A 17,801-nucleotide genomic window follows, 5' to 3' on the forward strand; every position below is an offset into this window, starting at 1 on the left:
AAACTACTCTGAACACAGATGGAAGCTTCTAATTCCAAACTATGTGTGTTCATGCATGCAGTTGTCTCTGTGTGTGTGTGTGTGTGTGTGTGTGTGTGTGTGTATCTAGCCCTGGGCTGATTAGGGGAGGCATGTGGTGGCCATTTAGAAGGATTAGATCTGTCAGAGACATCAAGCACGACTAATTATTCTGTTAGCACACTACACTGCAGGGATGGAGGGACAGAGAGAGAGACAGAGAGAGAGACAGAGAGAGATAGACTGGGCTGCAGGGAGAGAAAGATGGAAGGAGAGGAAAACTGGAAGATAAAGAGGAGAGAAATGGGAGAGATGGAAGACAGATTTAGACATGGAGAGAGATGAAGCCAGGCAAAAAGAGAAAAGAGAGAGAGAGAGAGGGACAGAGCTATTATTAATATCCAGAGCGAATATACATTCTGTGTTAAAGATGGATTGAAAGCAACAGAGAGAGAGAGAGGAGCAGATTTGGAAGTATTAGTGATCGGCCTTCTGGGAAATGTGGGGAAGATAGAGCCAGAAAAAAAGGAATATAGAGAAAAAACAGAGAGGGAGAAAAAGAAATGAGAGAGGGATGATAAAGAGAGAGAAAGAAAGAAAGGAGTGAGACAGAGATGTATGAAGGGAGGGATGAAGAGAGAGAAAGGGGGTGACCTACCTCATGCCTTCATGGATGACTGCATTTGTATCCAAACATCCCAACATGCATTGCTCTGCCACTCCGGGCGAAATCACCCTGCAGCACCCAATCAGCCGTGGCCTTTTACCACCTCGCCGTGGGGCAGAGTGTGTGTGTGTGTGTGTGTGTGTGTGTTTGTATGCATGTGAGTACGAGCATGAGTGTGCACACAGTCTTTGCACATCTGTTTGTGTGTGTGTGTGTGTGTGTGTTTATGCATATAGACCTCCTCACTGCACTGCCTCTCTGATTTATCCTCAAACAGACAGCTCACCCATCTCCTCTCCCACATCTCCCTCTCTCTCTTCCTTTTTTCCATCCATCCCTTCCTCTCTCCATCACTGGCTCCCTCTCTCAACCAATCCATCCATCTCTCCCTCCCTCTTTTCCCTCCTCCACCTAACGCTAAATTCATCTCTCCATCCATTTCATTCCTCCTCTCCATCCCTCCCTGTTTCCATCCATCCATCCATCCCTCCCTGCCCATTTACTTCCCACAGGGCAGACAATTTCCTGAATCCCACTGAAGTGGAAAGATTTCAGATTTAATACATCCCCCTCATGCAATGTGCTCAGGCTTCAGGGGGAGGGGCGAGGGGATCGAGGGAGGAGGAGAGAGGAGACGGGAAGGAGGGAGTGGAAGAAGGGAGTGGAAGGAGGAGCGGAAGGTGTGACGAAGGCGTGGAAAGTTTCGGTAAAGAAAAGGCAGAGGGGAGGACAGGTGGGGAGGAAAGTGGAGACGGGGGATGATGGATGGATGGATGCAGGGGAGAGTGAGCATAGGTGAGAAGAAGGGCAGGGATGAGGTATGGGATGGGATGGGAGGAGAAGGAGGAGGAAGAGGAAGTGGAGGGTAATAATGGGGAAGAAGAGGTGGAAGGGGTTGAGAATGAGGAGGAAATGGAAAAGGAGGACAAGGAAGAGGAGGGGAGAGGGGGTGGAGATTGTAAGCAGGTGATCTGGTGTGTTAAAGGATAAGTTTGTCTCTTAGATACCTGCAGTACTTACAGAGAGAATATCGAGTCCCACGGCAGCTGTCGGTTGAAACGGCGAGCTCCGTTGCTAGGCCTCTTGTCCAAGTACTACAGAGACAAATTATATATTACATTCCAAAATCGACAAATTTATCCTTTAAGTTAGAAAGCTGCTGTCAGTTTATCCTGTTCTCCCAGCAAAGCAAAGAGAGAGACGGAGAGAGAGTCACATACGTTCCACTCTTGCTTGTCTATTTGCGTTTACGTTCGTGACGTTTGCGATTCTCGATTCTCATGGCTCTTGTGTGCACACATGCACTGAGCATGCAGGAACACACACACACACACACACAGAGCAGTCATGTGTCCTGCCTCTGAGGTACGGTTGTCAAGGTGATATATAATGGTCTGGTCAACCTCAGCATCATCACTGTGGAGACCCTGAAGGAAATCAGCCTTACCAATCACAGTGTCTCACTTGTTGTTTGCTGTTGTGTGTACGTTTGTTGGTGTGTCTGTGTGTGTGTGTGTGTGTGTGTGTGTGTGTGTGTGTGCGTGTGTGTGCATGCACAAGTGTTATACACAAGTGTTAGATATGCAGTAAGCAGTAACTGATCAGTTAACATTTTATCCTAGCCTATAGGGCAATGCTGCTTTCGGGGCAGGAATAGTGTACTCTAGGTGTTTGACATGTTACCTTATTATCACTTTATTGCATACAGAGTATTGCTGCTCTTGGGGCAGCAACAGTGTACTGTAGGCATTTAAGCCAGCTGATCAACAATCATAAAACTGCACTACTACTGATAAGACTGTAAACTGCTTGAGAAGTGATAGAATTACCTGGCAACAGCTAATATTTACTAATTAATGTCAGCCGGCCATGTGAAATATAAGATAAAATCCACATTTAAAGCATGATTCCTTTTTTTTTCTCCATGTGATTTTCAGATGATTGGTCTGAAAGGTGGTTACTGCCACACAAACATCCGCTACAGCTAATGCTAAATGAATGGCAGTCACGAGGGCAACAGCCACATTTCACAGTTCATGATCAATTCACATTAAATCAACTTTAACAGGAACTTTGATGTTCAGATTTGAAACATTTGAAACTCCCATTCATTTTGCATTACAGGGAGCTAAATTTAGCTAAATTCAATTTGTACAGCTATTACCAGAAAGTCACACTATTCATTCCAGGTTTACACGGTTGTAAAACTGCCTTCAGGTCAAAGAATTATCTGAACATCACATGAAAATGCAACACTTGTGTATAAGTTTGGACTACTTAACGTCATTTGCCAAACACCAGTTAACCTCTTCTGTAGTTTAAGTTTGTGTTGGAGCTGCTAAATTGGTTGAACATCCCTTTAATAACATGCCATTCTGTAACTGTCAGATGAAAGCCTAGTATTTCCAAAAGGTTTGTGTTTCAGAAATAAATAAATAAATAAATGTGCTTCATTTTATTTTGGGTTCATAGGGTTTTGAATGAATGTATGAATGTATTTTATAGATTTTTAGAGTCACAAGATTTTACTTAGCCTTTAAAACACAAAAAGTCAACTGACGGATTTATTCAGTTCATGTCAGGGATCGTTTCAGTTTTATAACTCAAAAAATGTAATTAATTTGCTAATGACAGAACATTCATTCATATGACAGCTTCATCACACCAAAAGTTTAATTATGAACTTTCTGAATGAAGTAAGCTCCCAGCCCCGCTCACAGGCCCACAGCACAGACTTTATAGGCTGGTGATTACTGCACTCTGCTGGTCAGGATGGGAAATCTTACTGTTTGTGAGTGGAGGTTATGTATTTGTGTGTGCTTATATGTGTATTTATATACGGTATGAATATTTAGAGAGGGGGGATTTCAGTTCTCCCATGTTCCAGGATTTACTTCAGTACTATCGATATGTTCATGCCACAAATGTGACACAGACAAATTCTTACATACAGTATATTGTGCTTTAAAGTGACTCTTATTCTTTTTCTGATTCCTTCCTCGGGCGCTTTGTTGTGGTTGTCAATTCTGTCTCTCCCTTCTCCCGCTATCTCCGTTTCTCTTTCTGTTTCGTTCTGTATGAAAAGGAAAAAATATAGTATCAAGTCAGGCAACGGGTCACTATTTTGAAGAGAGAGAGAGAGCGAGAGAGAGAGAGAGAGAGAGAAACACCATACCAACAGTGAGCAAGGGAAATGAGAATAAAGTGAAGAGGCAAGTGAAAGAGGAAACAAGACAGAGAGAATTTGGGACACCAAAATGAAGAAAATTATTCCATTGTCATTTTCATTGCTCTAATTACAGAATTATCTCAACTTCACCTCTTCCACTAAGGTTATTAGAGAGAGAGAGAGAGAGACACAGAGAGAGAGAGAGAGAGGTAGGATGTGGGGAGAGATACAGAAAGAGAAACAGAGAGAAAGAGAGAGATGATAGACAATTAAAGTCAAATTATGGGAGCATGCCAAGTTCATTAGCTACCAGGGCTGATAATTAATCACCATTTTGCTGCTTGTCAGCGGGTAATATTCACATCTGTAGTTGGGATGAATTGGTAACCAGTGGAGCATTTCGAACATTTGTGTGTGTGCGTGTGAGTGTTTGTGTGTGTGTGTGTGTGTGTGTGTGTGTGTGTGTGTGTGTGTGTGTGTGTGTGTGTGTGTGCAGTGATCTTCAACAATATGCCATCGAGGCCAAAGAGTCTGCTGGTTTTCATTCCAGTCAAACACTACAGCTGCTGATTTCACTGATTTCCTATATAATGGGTGGTGGTGTTTTAGGGTTTATTTTTCACAAAGAAACCCTCAGAACAAAAAGATGAATAAGTGAAGTTGTATAAGCCAGTGGTTCTCAACCTGGTGGTCGGGACCCACCAGGGTGTCACGAGAATATTTATGGGATAGGAAAGAAACATATACTATACAAATTAATTATCATACTTATTTTTTACAATTTTCTCTATTTTTTAATACTGAATAATTTTCAGTCTCCATACTAGTCCTCCTCTGATAATTAAATGAAATAACCTGAAAAAGGAAAATCATACTTTGGAGTAGGTATCACTTCATTTTAAGGAGTCACAAGCCAAAGAGGTTGAGAACCACTGGTATAAGCCATGGGTGTAAGCTGAAAACACTGCCCTCTACTGGGGGTCCCACACAGGAAACATGCAGAACACAGATGTTGTAGGATAAGTGCAACAGCAGCATGAGGCCTTGGTCTCAGTCGAGAAAGGTCAGCTGTCCCATCAGCCTATTGTTGCTGAAACAAGAACAAAAAAACAGTTATAAAAATACATTTTACAGGTCTAAAGTAATTATAGTCTAAAGTAAATAAATGGGTTGGTAGCAATAAAAATATTTGCACAGTGCAAAGTTTATGAGATTGTAAAAAAAAAAATTCAGTACTGATTGTTGAATAATACCCACATTATTCATTTTGTATTTAAAATACTCACTAAACGTAGCTAAACTTAAGCATGTTGGACCAGGAATACCTAATTCCATACCTAGTTCCCTAATGGAGAGGGGAGGCACCACTCAACCACCGACCGAGGCAGAGCAGCAGTCAGCCCAAACAACACTTCTTACCTCGTTTGTCATCCTGCAAGATACGGCAGCCAAGCTGAGGCCAAACACAGTCTCTCTCTCATCAAGGTTCTCTTACCAACATGGAGCAATATTTGGCCACCCAAACCTCCAAAAACCTGTTCGGTTCAAACCAGATAAAAAGACAACCGGCAAAAGGTGAAATCTCAAATCCTAATCTTTTGAAAAGTCCCTATCATTTACTCAGTATCTTTACTGTTGCCTGGTTTTTATCTCCTATGGATTATGGTAGGATATTCTGTATCATTTTTTGAGCTATAGTAGGTGCGTGATATTTTAAAGTTTTGCTGTGATATTTGTATTGTATCCTTCTAAAGTGTATTACAGTATTATTAAAATTATTTTTCATAAGGGTCTCTCTGATCAGCCTCTCTTTCTCAGTCTCTCACTCTGTCTTTCACACACTCACACAGCGTCTGTATATATACAGTATATAAAATAACATGTTAAATGTTATGTTAAATCACTTAATCACCGTATGCAATCTCCACTTTAGTTTCAAACAAGCCTATCCCTATTTTCTGTAGGTATACTAAACTAGAGTTGTACATGAGCTGACTGTTATTGATAGAATAATGCAGGGTGGCACAATCAACAAATGTTAATATTCAAAATCCTTTGCAGAAAATAGGTTTTAAGTTGCTGCTTAAGGAAAACTAGGTTTTATGAGATTCATAATTTAGTATCATTCATAGAACATCTGTGCAAAAACGTTGGAACTGCCCCGCATTGGATATTTTAAATATAGGCTAACAATGTCTTTTATTTTACCACCTCCAATTTTCACATTGGCAGTAATTATTTAGTTAAAAAGTTTGAACCAAACTAACAGAATGAAACAGAATTGAATTAAAATTAAATTAAATATTTATGTTCATATTAAATTTTGTATATGGATTCATAAATGATTACTATTGGATTCCTACATGCTACACTTGGTCAGCTGCTGTTTCTAGAAGCGTCACTGTATCATTGTTTACATACCATGACTATGACCATAGACTTTAAAAACAACAACAACAACAACAACAACAACAACAGCAAGCACTTACCTCTGTGAAACCAACTCTGTTGTTGGCCTGTTGAGAAATGTGACACTCCTGTCCTTCTTTGCGCATGCTCAACGCGCCATTGAAGGAAATCGTACGGTGTGTGTGAGTGAACTGGGTCGGGAGGGAGCAGAAACCCTGACACGAAATCTGTGATTTAATTCCCAGTCTTACTCTGGCAATATCTGCGCTCTTATTTTGAGGATGTAAGGATACTGTTGCGGGAGAAGGGATTTTTAAATCATGTTTTTGTAAACAATTGAGGAATTATATGCGGATAATCCGAGAGGCATACATGATCTGCACAGCCCCAACGTCGGCCCCGACGGCACGGTAACTTGGAGAGAGACAGGGCTCTCCTGCTAGCTACCACTAGCTAACTTAGGGGTAGCTTAACTGCTAGCTAGCCAGCTAGCTATTTAGTTAGCTTTAGTTCGCAATTTTTAACGACACAGCGATCATTATTATCACGATTTTAGTCAGCAGATTAAGGTTGTTCTTGTTACTTAGCAAGCAAAGTAGCTAACAAATTCATATGTTTGTCGTTGCCTGAAACTGTCAATAACAAACACACATGCTAACCTATCGTTAGCTTGCTGCGTTAGCTAGCTAGTATGCTAATACTAACAATCTTCAGTGCTAGCTTATGTTTTTAGTAGCAGTTAGCTTGCAAGTGTAGTGTCAAGTCAGTCGGAATAAAAATAGTATTTCCGGGCGATCTTTCAAAATAAAGCCGTTTTTTTGACAAATTACAGAAGTGAAAAAATAATTTCTAAAGTACATGTAAATACAGTTGCAAAATATCCTTGTTATAGCATTTTACTACAGTAAGTCAGCCATGATAGGTGTTGACTAAAATGCCGTCACAGCTCACGAGGACTAAAAAAAAACGTAATACCAGAGAACTTGTTGAGCAAAAGATCAATAAGAAAACGCATATAAAATATGTTTAACACAAATACACACACATAATTAAACTGATGTAGTATATATAGATATGTATATATAAATATAAATATATACACACTAAACCTGCTATTGATATAAAAACAATTAGATGATTGGCACAATGCTTTTAAATTGAGGTGAATTGTGTCTGACTTCACACCAGGATGCAGAATCAAATGTGCCACTGATATAAGCCAAACTAGACTAGTAGACTCTCTCCAAGTTGTCGATATGTTTCTTTGTGTTAAAGTCATCGATAATTATAATTAACCAATTTCATTTGTCCCAAAGGCAATATCATGCCCGATAATACAATATAATCTTTGAAGTGTGTATGTAAATGCTGTTTAGTTGCATTCTATTTTGTATTATCGTTGCATATTTTTTAAGTGACAAATTAGACGCTTTTATTTTGAAGGCAAAGACTGCTCACTTCCTGTCTTTGTGTCTCTCACTGGTAACTTGATTCAGCTTCCCAAAGCTAATGGGAGCCACACTGGCGCCGCTAAGCTGCTAGCGGAGCTGAACGGCTAAAAGTTTTTACCTTGAGTAAACAATTCAGGGTTTTCCCAAACTTAGTCGTAGTTGTGAAAAATATTGATTCGCCATATCGTTATCTAGTTGGTGAGCCAGCGTTATGCAGGTAATAGATATCGCGTTATAATTTTGAGGTTCATGCTTTTCGTCAGCCACCCAGGTTCAAAACAAATAGAGACTTTGAGCGTATATAAGCTAATTTGTCTGCTAGACTGTGTGGTCACGGTAGCTTCACAGGTCAGTCCCTAACCTTGTGTGTTATCTTGTCTTTCAGATCCTGTAATCTTTGAGAGGTTTCTGAGCACAGAACTACCTAAAACCCAAACAACTTACTGGTTATTTTTTTGCATGGATCCAGTCGTCTGAGTGACCCATGTGAAGACACTCCCATCTGCATACGCCTTCTGATGTTGTGTTTCACAGTATAAACAATACATCTACACCTGGGTCAAGGGAACTCCCCCATCCTTTCTCTAAGAAATACAGCCACACAGTTCAGTCAAGATGTCTATCACCAACACGCCTACTAGCAATGATGCTTGTCTGAGCATCGTGCACAGCCTGATGTGTCACAGGCAGGGTGGTGAGAGCGAGACCTTTGCTAAGCGGGCCATCGAGAGCCTGGTGAAAAAGCTGAAGGAGAAGAAGGATGAGCTGGATTCACTCATCACGGCTATTACCACCAATGGGGCCCATCCCAGCAAGTGTGTAACCATCCAGAGGACACTGGACGGACGGCTGCAGGTATGAGGATAGAGCTAGAGGGATATGGGGGGGTGGGGGGTTGCCCCTGGCCCTTTCATTTTATACAGACTTAAATGTTTGGAGATGTTATTGAAATTACATAACATTTTTTCTATTTTCAACTAAAATTAATCGTTTAACACTTCAAACAACAGGTTTGGCTGCTGGTAGATCAAGTTACATTTCAACAAATAATGCTCCATATTCCTAGTTACAACTAGCTAAAACAAAACCTGGGATGTTTGACCATATAAACCTACATATACAAGCCATAGATATTGTGATATAGTTTTATGGAATAGTCATTTAAATGTCATGGAATTTTGCACATAAATGTCTAGGAAACCGGTAAGTAATTCTCTAATATTCTCACACATGCTGTAAAAAAATTTAAAGGCTGCAGTCATGGAGAGCACAAATGTAGATGATGAGCAATATGTCATGGAAAACTTTGCTGTCCTGGAAAGTAAGTCCTGGAAAATCAGAAAGCTGCAGTGCCTTCTTTTAGAAGTCATGAGAAATAAGCAGCTAGAAGTTATGTCTCTGTGCAGTAGACCGTAGTTGTGCTGTAACCATTTTCAACGGCATTAGAGCGAATGCGTGTTTGTGCAGTTGTCACATGCTATTCACCTTACAAAGAAAAATGGTATGAACAGTCAAGAGAAAGCTGTGTTCTCTTTCTTCCAACGATTTGACTTCACACTAAAGTATAGACAGCAATAAAGACAGTGAGAGGAATGATTATTTTTTCCAGTTGTCACATTGTTCTTCTCCTTACTGATCTTGTGAATATCTGACTCAGTGTTTCTGTATCATTTCCCTGCTTTGTTGTTCCAAGGTGGCTGGGCGTAAAGGGTTCCCCCATGTAATCTATGCCAGGTTGTGGAGGTGGCCAGACCTGCATAAGAATGAACTGAAGCACGTCAAATACTGCCAATTTGCCTTTGATCTCAAGTGTGACAGCGTGTGTGTCAACCCCTACCACTATGAGAGAGTGGTGTCTCCTGGAATAGGTGAGTAATCAGAGGAGTTTTCTCTGGCCAGTTGGTGTTTTCGAGCCGGTTAAAATGCCTAACGCAACATGTGATATGACATAATTCTTATTAACCTTATTTATGGATGAGACGATACACTTATCTCACAGTATGACTCGATACGCAACATGGGGTTTACAACCACAATATGATGTAATAAATAAATAAAACTTCAATGACAACAAAGTATGACTGTGCAGAATTATATTTGTTTCTGAGCCACAAATCTTTCTAGCCATGGCATTGGCTTGCTAGAATGTAAACAATTTAAAAATGTCATTAGAAATTGCAAATAATATAATTTCGATTGAGAGCTTGCGAAATTGTGATGAGACGGCCATCTCATTTGTGATTACTACAGCAGAATAAAATGTAGCTAATATCACAATTCATTTTTCTGCTCCATGATACATAGTCACATTTTTGTATTGCGATATGCTGAATTTCAATATATCGTCCCATCCCAGAGTGATTGTTCCCAAAATGTCTTACAGCTCTATGTATGACACTCATGGGGATTGAACCCCTAACCGTGGCACTGTTAGTGCCTTGCGCCACCCATTTATTTTTTTCTTTGTCCTCAGACTTATCAGGGCTGACACTGACCAGTTCTGGACCCAGCACAGGGCTGATGGTTAAGGATGAGTATGATTTTGAGGGACAGCCCAGTCTGCCCTCCATCGAGGGAGGGCACTCCATCCAGACCATCCAGCACCCCCCCTCCAGCAGCCGCTCGGCCCCCTCCGAGCCCTTCGGCACCCCCACCCTGCTCCCGCCCTCCGAGGCCTCCACCTCCGCCTCATCATCGTCCTTCCCTGCCATTGCTGCTGGATCAGGGAGTAAGATACAGTGTTAAATTCTCAACTGAGTGTATGTGTGTGTTTATCTGTCTGTGCTTCTGTCTGTGCCTTGTCGATTTCTGTGCCTGTCTGTTTTGTTTGCAGTTCTGTCTTTGTGTCTGTGTGATTCCGCTTTCACATCACTAAAGGCCTTCCTGCCATCACTGCCAGATCAGGGTGGAAGATATGATATTACTATGTTTATCTTTGTGTGTGTGTATATGCAGTATGTGTTTCTGTGTGATGACAGTGAGATAGACTTTAGAGAGACTTTTTAGCTTGTAGTAAATACATTGGCAACTTTTATATCTGTTTCTTGAAATGGTCACTTTTTGTACTTAAATTCTGCATTCATAAAAACAGGCTTCCCACAGGCCTTGAAAATTTGTGAATTTGAGAAAAACAAAATAAGGCCTTGAAAGTTTTTGATAACGAATGGATGGCACTTCCCATCCTAAAATTTATCCAACCCCAAAACATGCTTATTTTGAGTCTTTGAATCACACCAGCAAGACCATGAAAGTCATTGAAAAGTCATTGAATTTGATGTCCAATTGAGTGTGGGAACCCTGTAAAAAATTCAAAGTAGGCTACATCGGCATTGGGTTGGGACATGTTAACCTGACAAGTTCACTGAGAAACATTCTTACTTAATTCTTAGCTATTGCCTTGTAGTGTCACGCGTTGTTTAAGAAAGAGAAGGTCCGAGTTTGTTCTCTCCAACCTGACCTCTGTCCTCTTTTTCTGCACAGACGCCAGCTCCACCTGGTCGAGGAACAGCAGCTTCACCCCCAACATGCCCCACCACACCAACGGTCATCTGCAGCACCACCCACCTATGCCACACCCCGGACACTACTGTAAGTTCACTCACACACCATCATTACTGCTCTCAGTACACACACACATACACACCATCAAGTTCTTGCTTCACAAACTGGGCGGTTACATCTTCATCAGTGTCATGTCTCTCTGTCTCTCTCTCTGTCTTTTAGGGCCAGTGCATAATGAGCTCGCCTTTCAGCCTCCTATATCCAATCATCCAGGTGAGAACACACACAACCCTCAACTACATAATCCATGGACAAAATATTATGTAAATGGGAAAATTTGTCATCCGTTTTCTCATCGATCTGAAGGCAATGTTGCCTCCAAAAAAGTGAAAAGTTCTGAGTTCTGACTTTTTTTTTCAGAATTCTGACTTTAATCTCAGAATTCTGACTTGGAACTCAGAATTCTGACTTGGAACTCAGAATTCTGAGATTCTGACTTTATTCTTACAATTCTGACTTTATTCTTACAATTCTGACTTTATTCTCAGAATTCTGAGATTAATCTCAGAACTTTTTTTTTCACATGTGTAGGATTGTAAGTCCTTTTACTACTTATTACTAGTTTATTAACGTCAGGTTCTTCCCTCTGTCCCAGCCCCTGACTACTGGTGCTCCATTGCCTATTTTGAGATGGACGTTCAGGTTGGTGAGACATTCAAGGTGCCCTCCACCTGCCCCATTGTGACGGTGGACGGCTATGTTGACCCCTCAGGAGGGGACCGGTTCTGTCTGGGTCAGCTCAGTAACGTTCACCGCACTGAGGCCATTGAAAGAGCAAGGTAGGTGACTCATCTGATGGAGGATATCGAAATTTAAGGAGCAACATTGATGGTTAAAAATGTATCTGCCAGTAGGCCTTTTGTGATAAGATGTCATTTCAAAATAATTCCCTTCCTCTTTGCTTTCCTCCTCCTCTCTCCCAGGCTGCACATCGGTAAAGGGGTCCAGCTGGAGTGTAAGGGCGAGGGAGACGTGTGGGTACGTTGCCTCAGTGACCACGCAGTATTTGTTCAGAGTTACTACCTGGACAGAGAGGCGGGCCGTGCCCCCGGAGACGCTGTTCATAAAATCTACCCCAGCGCTTACATCAAGGTAACGACGTCAGAGAAGTTTTCCTCGCCTCTCCTCTCTAATATTCACCCTGCAGTGAACCCACACTCTGCTGTAAAAAGAGGATATTACTCAGCATTGGCATTCATATATAATACTTATGTCTCTTGGGAAACTGCTGAGTCCAAGCCACTCATATCCTTTGCCATGTATTCAGAATTCTGAATATGACATACTGTATATATACAGTAATTTTCTTCTCTCCTGCTAGGTGTTTGACCTTCGTCAGTGCCACAGACAGATGCAGCAGCAGGCTGCAACGGCCCAAGCAGCAGCAGCAGCCCAAGCAGCAGCTGTGGCTGGGAATATACCTGGACCTGGCTCAGTTGGAGGGATTGCCCCGGCTATTAGTAAGATACAAATACACACAGATACTGTAAATGTAGATGCACACGCAAAAACACACACAGACACAGTGGGAAGAAGCACAGGCAGATGCTGTGACAGTGAGCAGGTTGTGTGACCTGGATCAGTAGGAAGCAAAGCTGATGGCAGGCAGGTTTTCAGGGCAAAGTTAGGACAGATTTGTTTGAGTGTGAGCCATGTGTAAAGAGGACAAATATATTCAGGGAAAATTTTACCATATTTTGACAGTAAAATGGATTAAATTACATGATTTGTACTGCACTCGACTCATAGACTTTTACTCATGTACTTTTTAATTTTCATCAATATTGAAATCTGTAATATTTGACACCGCTAATGCTAATTAATTACCACCTGAGCTAGTTGCCATACATCATTTGCACTGAAATTTAAAAAATGAAGTCACATTGCTGAAGTTAAAGGTTATGTTAGCTGAACTGAGTTTGGCACAATGCCTTGCACTGTCACTGACATTGTTTTGAATAGAGAAGGTTACCGGACCTTTTATCTTTTATCTGACTGCTTGATATTGAAACTTTGCTGGTTAAGTTTGCCACTGATCCAGCTTGTCTAGATATTTAATGGGTACATTGCTCCAAAAATTTGCCAGAAAAATCCACCCAAAATATTTGCCTGTGTCATCACTTTAAGATTCACTTTTGTGTTGATTAGAGACATGTAGTTAATATGAATCGATTGGTTTTCAATTTGTTTTATGGATCCTAGGTTCATGAAATTTATTTACTAGGGATGGGTCATGATTATCGAATTTTTAGTCATTAAATCTTAAAAAGTATATTTTCATAGCTTGCTAGTAGTAAATAGCTATGGCTTGATTAGCCCGAACCGGTCCTTCTCTTGTTTTAACATTAAAAGGAAGAAGATCTTCGGAGAATGGTCGAATAGTTCCCAGTGAATATCGAATAGTATTTTTGTGCCCATCCCTATTACTTACCCCATGAAACATCACATGCGCTTTCAAATCAAGCTAGAGGGAAAATGCCATGTTTCATGTTGGACATTGACAACACAAGGAGCAGCACACTTATCTGATTGCAACTGCCATCTCCCACTTTCCTCTCAGGTCTGTCAGCAGCAGCCGGTATTGGGGTGGACGACCTTCGGAGGCTGTGTATTCTCAGGATGAGCTTCGTTAAGGGCTGGGGGCCCGACTACCCCCGCCAGAGCATCAAGGAAACGCCCTGCTGGATCGAGATCCACCTGCACAGAGCTCTACAGCTGCTGGACGAGGTTCTGCACACTATGCCTATAGCCGACCCACAACCTCTGGACTGAGACCTTCTCAGGTTGGCGACGACCCCCACATCACACCGTAACATACGATGGTGATGGAAAGTCTTCCCTAAAGGAACTGATTTGGGTTGGAAACGCCTCTGAAACATAATTTGTGACGCTGTGACAAGAAAGCTGTCCCCAGTGAGAAATTCCTCCAGGTGGTGTTGGAGGCCCCTCCACGCACTGTGGCCCCCACCCTTGCTTATTAAATAGGGGTAACACTAACATGGGCCAAAGCCATATATCCAAGTTATATTTAGATTAATTTTTGATAGATGGCTTTGATGTGTGATGACTGGAACGGAGAGTTGCAGAACTAGACGAGTATATCACAGAGAAGTTACCGGACAAAGAACCACACCACGCTAATAGCTGACCCACGACCTGCGGATTTCAACCATGAAACTGGATCATACACAACCACTGACTACTGACAGACATTAGATTTACAGAACTAGACAAGAACATCACAGCGCTGTACACTTGGAGATGAGACACTCTACGCAGCTGGTCCTCGTATCTGGACCTCAGGGTCCAGAGTACCGCTGGTTTTCTGTTCAGCAGCACTCTGGACCCCCAAGGGCCCGGATATGAGGGCCTGCTGCTCTACACCAAGCCTACAGCTGACCATCAGGTTGAGGACAATCAAGCTGGATCAGGTCATGCTAGACATTTAGGCTTACAGAGCCTCAGCCATCCCCTTGTACAAGGATATATCACAGAGTATGAAAGACTCACCATGCCTAAAGCTGACCCTCAGCCTCTGAACTACAAGTCTACCCCAGGTTACGGACTACTGTAGGTCAGGTGTTGTCAAACTGCAGGTTTGGACACATAAAAAACAGTTGCAGGTCTATGCCTGGCGGGTGCCCCGTGACGTATAATACTAGTGTTTTTTTTCTCTCCTTTAGACAAGATCCCAGAGCAAAAGTAGAGGTTTTGGACCAGACAATGTTTTCTACCCTACACCCCCCCGTTTCTGGACTAGGTCCACACGGATGCAGGATTTTTGAATGCAATAACTCTTATTTTAAGGAGCAAGATTTACCCATTGGTGACTTATCTGCTTTTATTGACTTTTTGTGATTGTATCATTTCCTCGCACCACTCACTCAATTTAGCCTTTAAAAAAAACAAACAAGTGATGACAAGATGCTCTGACGGCTGACTTCAACTTCAAAGTGATCACTCATCATGGGTCACCACCCAGGTATGATCTCTGTTTTTGGAAAAATGCCCTCTCTTATGCTGCCGCCAAGGATGAATCTCAAACGTTTTCTGTGAACTCCTTGTCTTCTCTGAAGAAAAGAAAAAACACCACTGGGCAAGCAGTTGATCTTGGACATTTGAGATTTGATCAGAGTATACAGAAACAGTGGTTTTCAAACTCTTTGGTGTTGAGGCACACTGAAATTTTGAGGTGACACCAAATTAAAAATCATAAGAAGCCTAGTGGTATGACCATGAGAAATTCTGTCCAATGAGCTGCTGGACTTTTGCTCAAGTTCTATTCATTTGGAGAAAACTTGCTGAATTGAATTTTAAGGTGATTTGTTTTTTTAATTGGCTTTTACGATTTAAACAAAATCTCAAGGCATACCAGTCTGTCTCTCTACACCAGTTGAGAATCATTGTACTTAATTATACTATGACTTGGTGCCCACACATACTACTTGATCCAGGTTTTGGTCTCTTTTGTGTATAGTTTACTGAGCGAGAGAGAGAAAAGAGAATTTAAGAATTTTAGGACAATTTCCCAGCAATATTGATATATTTCCTTGGTTTTTATTTTTGTTGCTTTCATTAAGTAATTTGTATTTTATTTTTAGCACTTTATTATTTTTTTTCTTGGTTTTAATTCTATAGCCCTTATTTTGAGGTTGTGTTGTCTTGTGATATGAACAAGGGAGCGGAGAGGTGGATTTATATTTTACGTAGAATTGCGAGCGGAAGCGATGTTGTGATAAATTTGTACTGAAAACACGCGTAACACTAAGACACCTTTTAAAAATAAAACATGTTTGCCCATTCACTATATAGGCATTTACACACATCTGTAGGGTTATCTTTTGGCGATTTTGAGTTGGTTTTTTTTCTCCATGTAAATAACTTTGTTTTTGAAATGCATGTCTATGTTTGCATGAATGGTGAGTAGTAATGGAAAATGCCCCCCTCTCACCCCTCATTGAGTCTTTAAGTTCCCCTACAGTACATGGGGAAACTGAAGGAAGATCATTAGGCCTACAAGGTCTCAGGCAGAACCACTCTGGTCTGCATTCACAAGGGGTTCAAACAGAAAATTACCTCACCAACTTGTAGTGTTGGTTTGACCCCCCTTCCCTCCCCCAGCTGCATGTGACACATTTTATTACATTGTTATTTTATACCCACTTGTTGTAGATTACACAAATTGATTAGGAATATGAATTTCAGTTACCCCCCGTAATGTTTAGACCCACCTGATCATGCTAGTTGATTTTGACACCAAACTGCCATATCTTCATTCTTTGGGTCTATTAACATATCTCTTTTTATTTATGACAAGGAGGACGAGGATTGAAATAAAGGTTTTTACAAATTTGTCTTCACGTCCTTTAACAGGAGTGTTAAAGGTTCTATGATGTACGGATTTTAGCACAACACTGACTCTACGGTTTACAGCTGAAATATTGGCAGAAAAAAAAGTTGGATTTGTTCCAAACTTTGTTGGAATTTACAGATTTATTTTTTTGGTTATAGGAGTTTATATGAATGAATCAAGTTGATGTGAAAGTATCTTTTTTTTTTTTCTTTTTTTTAAATTCAAAACTGTAAGTAATGGGTTGCTTTTCTGTCCTGTTTTTTTTTTTTTTTTTTTTTTAAGTGTCCCACCCATGAGCGTTTCCCTTTGCTCTTCTTTTGGACAGCATTGTTAAAAAGCCGTTTGTCCTACATGAGGAATTAAAGAATTAAACTTTAGGATTCATTCACTTACTCTACCAGTGTAATTATGCCTTTGACTGAATGGCAAGAAACAGGACATTTATATCATTACAAGATGTTTCTGAGAGAGAACTGTTGCTGAATTCTATCTGGAGAAATAACCTGTTATCTTGTGCTGTGCTCCAAGGTGGACAGACAGACATTTTTTATATTGCAGTTATTATAGCAGCCTATAGACACACAGCCCAAATGGGCTGATGGTGACTACTATGACAAATTGCAGATATAAATTTTACCTGTATTTCTTATGTGAGAATCTATTATTAAACATGGCCTGATATTCTACAACTAGTGACCTGTTCATTTTCTCAACAACTAATATGCTTACAGGCAGAAACGAGTGAAACTTATCAGAACTGAGAAGTGATGGACTGTTGTATTTAATCACCAAGAAGCTGAGAGGAAGTTTGGTTCAGTTTTAGTTCCGATTAACCTGAACGACCTCAAGATGTTGCTGCACGTTCGAGCAGGAAATCATCCAATAAGAACCAGTCCTCACAATATCTGGTCTTTGGACGTTTGGACTCTAAGATGCAAGTCAAGGCAAATGAATAACGGAGACATCCTGAGGCCATTTGGGTTCATTTCAAGTTTACTGGGGTTAAACTGAGGTGTTGTAATAGAGTCCTGAGGTGTGGATATGTGCAGCAGGGTGGTGGAGTGTGTAGGAAGATCTGAATCTGTATCACTGAATCTACCAGCTCCATGGGTGCTCTTCTGTACCTGACCTCCCAAGGGAGGAGGGGCAAGCAAAAATAATTTTCCAATGGGG

At 41.1% G+C, this 17,801-nt stretch overlaps 1 protein-coding gene across 1 annotated transcript; it reads left to right on the top strand.

Moving 5' to 3' along the window:
- The first annotated feature begins 6,455 nt into the window (after positions 1-6,455).
- LOC139667047 (mothers against decapentaplegic homolog 4) lies at positions 6,456-17,298 on the top strand. Its single transcript, XM_071546426.1, has 10 exons — positions 6,456-6,673; positions 8,100-8,569; positions 9,408-9,582; positions 10,188-10,442; positions 11,195-11,302; positions 11,438-11,488; positions 11,871-12,054; positions 12,199-12,367; positions 12,597-12,735; positions 13,836-17,298. The coding sequence occupies exons 2-10, from the start codon at positions 8,330-8,332 to the stop codon at positions 14,045-14,047; spliced, it is 1,533 nt and encodes a 510-aa protein (XP_071402527.1). The 5' UTR covers positions 6,456-6,673; positions 8,100-8,329; the 3' UTR covers positions 14,048-17,298.
- The last annotated feature ends 503 nt before the right edge of the window (positions 17,299-17,801 follow it).

Source organism: Centroberyx affinis, unplaced genomic scaffold (genome assembly GCF_046629955.1).
Source record: "Centroberyx affinis isolate AG114_WGS23_722 - 3 ecotype Tasmania unplaced genomic scaffold, CSIRO-AGI_Caff_v1 ptg005270l_1, whole genome shotgun sequence".
Taxonomy (NCBI): domain Eukaryota; kingdom Metazoa; phylum Chordata; class Actinopteri; order Beryciformes; family Berycidae; genus Centroberyx; species Centroberyx affinis.